Here is a 6,037-nt window from a genome sequence, read left to right on the forward strand (position 1 = left end):
CTACTATCCAGCAATGCAAACGGGCCACGTGCAGCCACATGGATGAGTCTTAGAAAAAGAGTCCCAACCGCCCTAACTGGTGTGGCTCAGCGGATAGAGCTGTCAAGGGCATATACCTTGGTTTCGGGCACATCCCCAGTAGGGGGCATGCAAGAGGCAGATGTTTGATTGATGTTTCTCTCTCATCGATGTTTCTAACTCTATCCCTCTCCCCTCCTCTCTGTAAAAAATCAATAAAATATATTTTAAAAAAAAGAAAAAAGAAAAAAAGAGTGCCAACCGAAGCAGGCCATTTGCTAAAATGAATCCTCCGACATCAAGCTGTATCACTCAGAATGCGCATCTAAGCTGAACGATTATATATGTCTTTCTCATTTTATTTTTTAAAATAAAAATGTACTATTAAAATAAATTTTACCTGATTCTTATTACCTTTTTAATGTGTGCGTAAGAAATTTTTTTGTTAAAATATTCTTTTTAAAATGCACGTTTCCATTACAGTTGACATTTAATATTGTGTTAGCTTCGTGCGTACAGCACAGAGGGTAGACAGTTACATCCCTTACAAGTGCTCGCCTGGTAAGTCTGGTACCCACGTGGCACCACCGGTAGTCACGCCAGTGTGATGGGCTGTGATCCCCATGCTGTCCTTCACATCCCGCCACTGCTTTGTAAGCATCAACTTGTATTTCTTCGTCCTTCCTCCTTTCACCGCGTTCTCTAACCCTCCTCCCCTGGGCAGTCACCAGTCTGCCCTCTGTGTCTATGAGTCTGTTTGTTTTGTTGGTTCATATATTTTGATTTTTAGATTCCACATGTAAGTGAGACCATGAGGTATTTGTCTTTCTCCATCTGACTTCTTTAGCACAGTAACACCTTCCAGGCCCATCCATGTAAGATGTCATTAATTTTATGGCCAAGTCATATTCCATTGTATATATGCACCACGTTTTCTTTTTTATTTTAAATTTATTAATCCGCACCTGAGGATATTTTTTCATGGGTTTTCAGAGAGAGTGGAAGGGAGGGGAAGAGACAGAGAGAGAAACATTGATGTGAGAGACACATCATTGGTTGCCCCCGTCCAGGGCCAGGGCTGAGCTTATGATCGAGCATGTGCCCTTGACTGGAATCGAACCTGGAACCCTTCAGTCTGTAGGTGGACACTCTATCCACTGAGCTAAACCAACCAGGGCTACATCACTTCTTTTTTTCCCTCCAAATATATTTTTATTGATTTCAGAGAGGAAGGGAGAGGGAGAGAGAGAGAGAGAAACATCAATGATAAGAGAGAGTTATTGATCGCTGCCTCCTGCACATCCCACACTGGATATCGAGTCTGCAACCTGGGCCTGTGCCCTGACCGAGAATCAAACCATGAGCTCCTGCTTCATAGGTTGACACTCAACAACTGAGCCATGTCACTGGGCTGCACCACATCTTTATCCCATCGTCTATCAGTGGGCTCTTGGGTTGGTTCCATAACTTGGCTATCTATATATATGAAAGCCTAAGTGACCCTTAAGATCGGTAGACTGAACGACTGGTTGACCGGTTGCTATAATGCACACTGACCACCAAGGGGCAGACATTCAACACAGGAGCTGCCCCCTGGTGGTTAGTATGCTCTCACAGCCAACCTCCCCTGGCCAGCCAACCTCCCGCGGTCCCTCCCCCTGGACTGGGCGGCCGAGGGACCCCACCCGTGCATGAATTCACGCACCGGGCCTCTACTGTAAATAATAGACTGAAGCTACTTTCGACGGCTGAGATTTAACTCTCTAATCTCCTCATTCTTCCCCAGGAATCACCGATTTCTTGTTTTTGAAGATTTCCACCTCCCCTCCCGCCTCCCTGGAGGAGTCTGAGCTCATAGTCCTGGGACACCATGGCCGAAGGTTTTTTTTCTGACATTTGCTTGCTGTCGTACCTAAAAGAGCTGAGGAAGAATGAGTTCTGGAAATTTAAGGAGCTCCTCAAGCAAGAACCCAAACAGTCTGACCTCAGGCCAATCCCGTGGCCAGAGCTGAAGAAGGCTTCCAAAGATGACGTGGCCAAATTGCTATGCAGGCACTACCCAGGCACACAGGCCTGGGAAGTCGCCCTGAGGCTGTTTCTTCAGGTCAGTCGGAGAGACCTCTGGGCCAAGGCCAGAGATGAGATCAAAAGTAAGTGTGGCCCTAGCCAGTTTGGCTCAGTGGATAGAGTGTCAGCCTGAGGACTGAAGGGTCCCAGGTTCAATTCTGGTCAAGGGCACAGGCCTGGGTTGCAGGCTTGATCCCCAATAGGGGATTGTGTAGGAGGCAGCCAATCAATGATTCTCTCTCATCATTGGTGTTTCTCTGTCTCTCTCCCTCTCCCTTCCTCTCTGAAATAAAAAAATAAAAAAAAAAGAAGTAAGTGTGCGATGCAGGGGTGGGACGCGGGGAGGGGGTGTATTGGCAACTCACAACAACAAAGGTGGGTCTGTGGGAGCTTGAATTAACAAAGGTGATAACGTCCTCGAATAATGGTCACCCCTCCTTCCATTGAGAATGTGATGGGTTAAGGGGAGACTTGGCTTTGGTAGAAAAATGACAAGGCAGCTCCACTCATACGCGGGCCAGTGATGGCCGGCCGGTGGCTAGTGCCTGAGACGGACTGTTTCTCAGTGGTCCCATTTTTCAGTCCCAATTCGAGTCCATGCTGTCCCAGGAGATGGCCTGGGGCTTAGAGTCTGCGAGGTGGAATTCCATATGACAGTTGTCCATCCTTTGACCGGACCTGCACAAGGAGCCAGGTGGAATCCAATAGTAGGAAATAGTTGCCGAGAGCTTATGTTCCGGGTATATAGGAAGCACTTTTGTTTTTTAAATCCTTGCCAGAGGATATGTTTAATGAATTTTTTAGAGAGAGGAAGGGAGAGAGAGAGAAACATCAATATGAGAGAGAAACACTTATTGACTGCCTCCTGCATGACCCTACTGAGCCACACTGGCCAGGCTTAAAATTTTTTTTTAAATTAAATTGATTGGGGTGGTATTGGTTAATAACATTATGTAAGTTTCAGGTGTATAATTCTATAATACAACATCTGTATATTGGGTTGTATGTTCATCTCCCAACTTTAAAATCTTTTAAAATATATTTTTATTGATTTCAGAGAGGGAGAGGGAGAGGGAAAAGGAGAGAGAGGTAGAAATGTCAATGATGAGAGAGAATCATTGATCGGCTGCCTCCTGGACGTCCCCTACTGGGGATCGAGCCCGAAACCTGGGTATATGCCCTGACTGGGAATCCAACTGTGACCTCTTGGTTCATAGGTCAACACTCAAGAACTGAGCCACCGGCCAGGGCAGTTTGTTTGTTGCTTCCTGTTTTATGCTCCACATGTGAGTGAAACCATAGGGTTCTTGTCCTTTTCTGTCTGATTTATTTCATTTAGCTTACTACTCTCAAGATCCACCCGTGTTGTTGCAAATGGCAATATTTCACTTTTAAAAAATTCCGGAAAGTGTAGCATTGGAACTTTCATTACAACTATCTTTGGGATCACAACTTAATATTTTACCTTTGTTAATGTGTAATTGTATATGGGTTATATTTGTTTTGGGTGTGCAATATAGTGATTTTACATTTTTATACCCTATAATATGATCACCCAACTAATTCTAGTAACTATCTGTCACTGGGTACACTTATCACATATTATTCACTATATTCCCCTCCCCCTTTGCACCCATCCACCCTCCCCACCCTCCTTTCTGGTAACGATTCCTTTGATTCTGTTTCTATGAATCTGTTCTTGATTCCTCTGTGTGTTTGTTTTGTATATGACCCAGCAATTCCACTTTTGGGTGTCTATCCAAAGGAAACAAAACCACTAATTCAACAAAAAACCCCCCACTAATTGGAAAAGATGTATGTCACCCCTATGTCCATTTGCACCATTATGTACAATAGCCAACCTATAGAAGCAACCCAAGTGCCCACAGATAGACAAATGCAAAAAGGTGTATGTCACCCCTATGTCCATTGCACCATTATGTACAATTGCCAAGCTATAGAAGCAACCCAAGTGCCCACAGATAGACAAATGCATAAAGATATGGTGCATATATACAATGGAATATTACTTGGCCATAAAAATAAAATCTCGCCATTTACAACATGGATGGATCTAGAAGGTATTATACTCAGTGAAATAGGTCAGACAAAGAAAACGCATACCATATGGTTTCACTTATATTTTGTCATTTTAAAATCTCGCCATTTACGACAATATGGATGGATCTAGAAGGTATTATACTCAGTGGAATAGGTCAGACAAAGAAAACACATACCATATGGTTTCACTTATATTTTGTCATTTTTCATGGCTGTGTAGTATTCCCTGTATACTCGTCCCATGCCTTTTTTATCCCATCATTCCTTGTCTTAGCTATTGTGAATGAGCGCATTTTTAAAAAATTTAAATTCTCGATCGTTGAAAGTATTACACATGTCTCCTTTTCCCTTCATTGACCTCTCCCCAGCCACCCCCACTGCCCAGCACATGCCCTCACCCTCCTACTGTCTGTGTCCATGGGTTATGCTTCTATGCATGCATACAAGTCCTTTGGTTGATCTCTTCACCCGCCCCGCCACTGCCTTCTCTCTGAAGTTTGGAGGTCTGTTAGAAGCTTCTCTGTCCCTGGATTTATTTTAGTTCATCAGTTTATGTTGTTCATTATATTCCACAAATGAGTGAGATCATGTGATATTTATCTTTCTCTGACTGGTTTATTTCACTTAGTACAATGCTCTCCAGGTCCATCCGTGCTGTTGCAAATGGTAGGAATTCCTTCCTTTTTACTGCAGCATAGTATTCCATTGTGTAGATGTACCACAGTGTTCTAATCCATTCCTCTGCTGATAGGCATTTAGGCTGTTTCCAAATCTTAGCTATGGTGAATTGTGCTGCTATGAATGTAGGGGTGCATATATCCTTTCTGATGGATGTCTCTGGTTTCTGTGGATACATTCGTAGAAGTGGGATCACTGGGGCAAATGGGAGTTCCAGTTTTTAAATTGCCTTGTATTCTGTCCTCCTGAACTCAGATAAGATCAACCCGTATAAAAGCAACATGAGGAAAAAGTTCTCTGACATATGGCAGAATGAGACGTGCCTGGCGGTGCCAGAGAGCTTCTACGCGGAGTCCACCAAGGCTGAATACGAGAGGCTGAGCCAGGCGTTTGCGGCCGACAAGGCGGGCGAGCACTCGGTCACGGTGGCCCTGGTTGGTGCGGAGGGGACGGGTAAGACCACGCTGCTGAGGAAGGTGATGCTGCAATGGGCCGAGGGCAACCTCTGGAAGGGCCGCTTCACCTTTGTCTTCTTCCTCAACTGCTGGGAGATGAACAACATCGACAAGACCAGCCTGGTGGAGTTCCTCTCCAGGGACTGGCCCGAGCCTTCCGAGCCCATCCACGACACCTTCTCCCAGCCCGAGAAGATCCTGTTCATCATAGACGGCTTGGAGGACCTGAAAGTCGACGCGGGCCTGGACGGCGACCTGTGCAGCGACTGGGAGCAGCCGCTGCCGGTCCACGTGGTCCTGCGGAGCCTGCTGCAGAGGACGCTGCTGCCCAAGGCCTCCCTGCTGGTCTCCCTGAGCGGGGAGTGGCTCAGGAAGTTCTGCCACCTGCTGCACCACCCGGTGTACATCTACCTCCTCGGGTTCTCGGGCCACCTCAAGTGGCTCTATTTCTCCCGGTTCTTCCAGGACACGGACCAGGCCGCCCAGGCCTTTAGTGTGGTGAGAGGCTACAAGCCACTGTTCTCCCTGTGCCGGTACCCCCTGGTGTGCTGGCTGGTGTGCGAGTGTCTGGAAAAGCAGCTGCAGAGATGCCAGCCCCTGGGGATTAACTCCCAAACCATTACGTGCATCTACTCCTCCTTCCTCACCAGTGTGTTCCAGCCGGAGCACACGGGCTGGGCGTCGGGTCACTGCCACAGCCGCCTCAAGTGTCTGTGCGCCTTGGCGGCCGAGGGCACGTGGGCCGGCCGGTTCGCCTT

The 6,037-nt window shown here is 46.6% G+C and overlaps 1 protein-coding gene across 1 annotated transcript in view; it reads left to right on the forward strand.

The window, feature by feature from the left end:
• The first annotated feature begins 1,888 nt into the window (after positions 1-1,888).
• LOC102765055 (NACHT, LRR and PYD domains-containing protein 9) overlaps positions 1,889-6,037 on the forward strand; it is a 21,623-nt gene continuing 17,474 nt past the window's right edge. The window contains exons 1-2 of the mRNA XM_006772235.1: positions 1,889-2,168; positions 5,080-6,020. Coding sequence (XP_006772298.1) covers positions 1,889-2,168; positions 5,080-6,020 — 1,221 coding nt within the window. The remainder of the gene's footprint in view (positions 2,169-5,079; positions 6,021-6,037) is intronic.

The sequence above is a fragment of the Myotis davidii genome, unplaced genomic scaffold (assembly GCF_000327345.1).
Source record: "Myotis davidii unplaced genomic scaffold, ASM32734v1 scaffold326, whole genome shotgun sequence".
Classification (NCBI taxonomy): Eukaryota; Metazoa; Chordata; class Mammalia; order Chiroptera; family Vespertilionidae; genus Myotis; species Myotis davidii.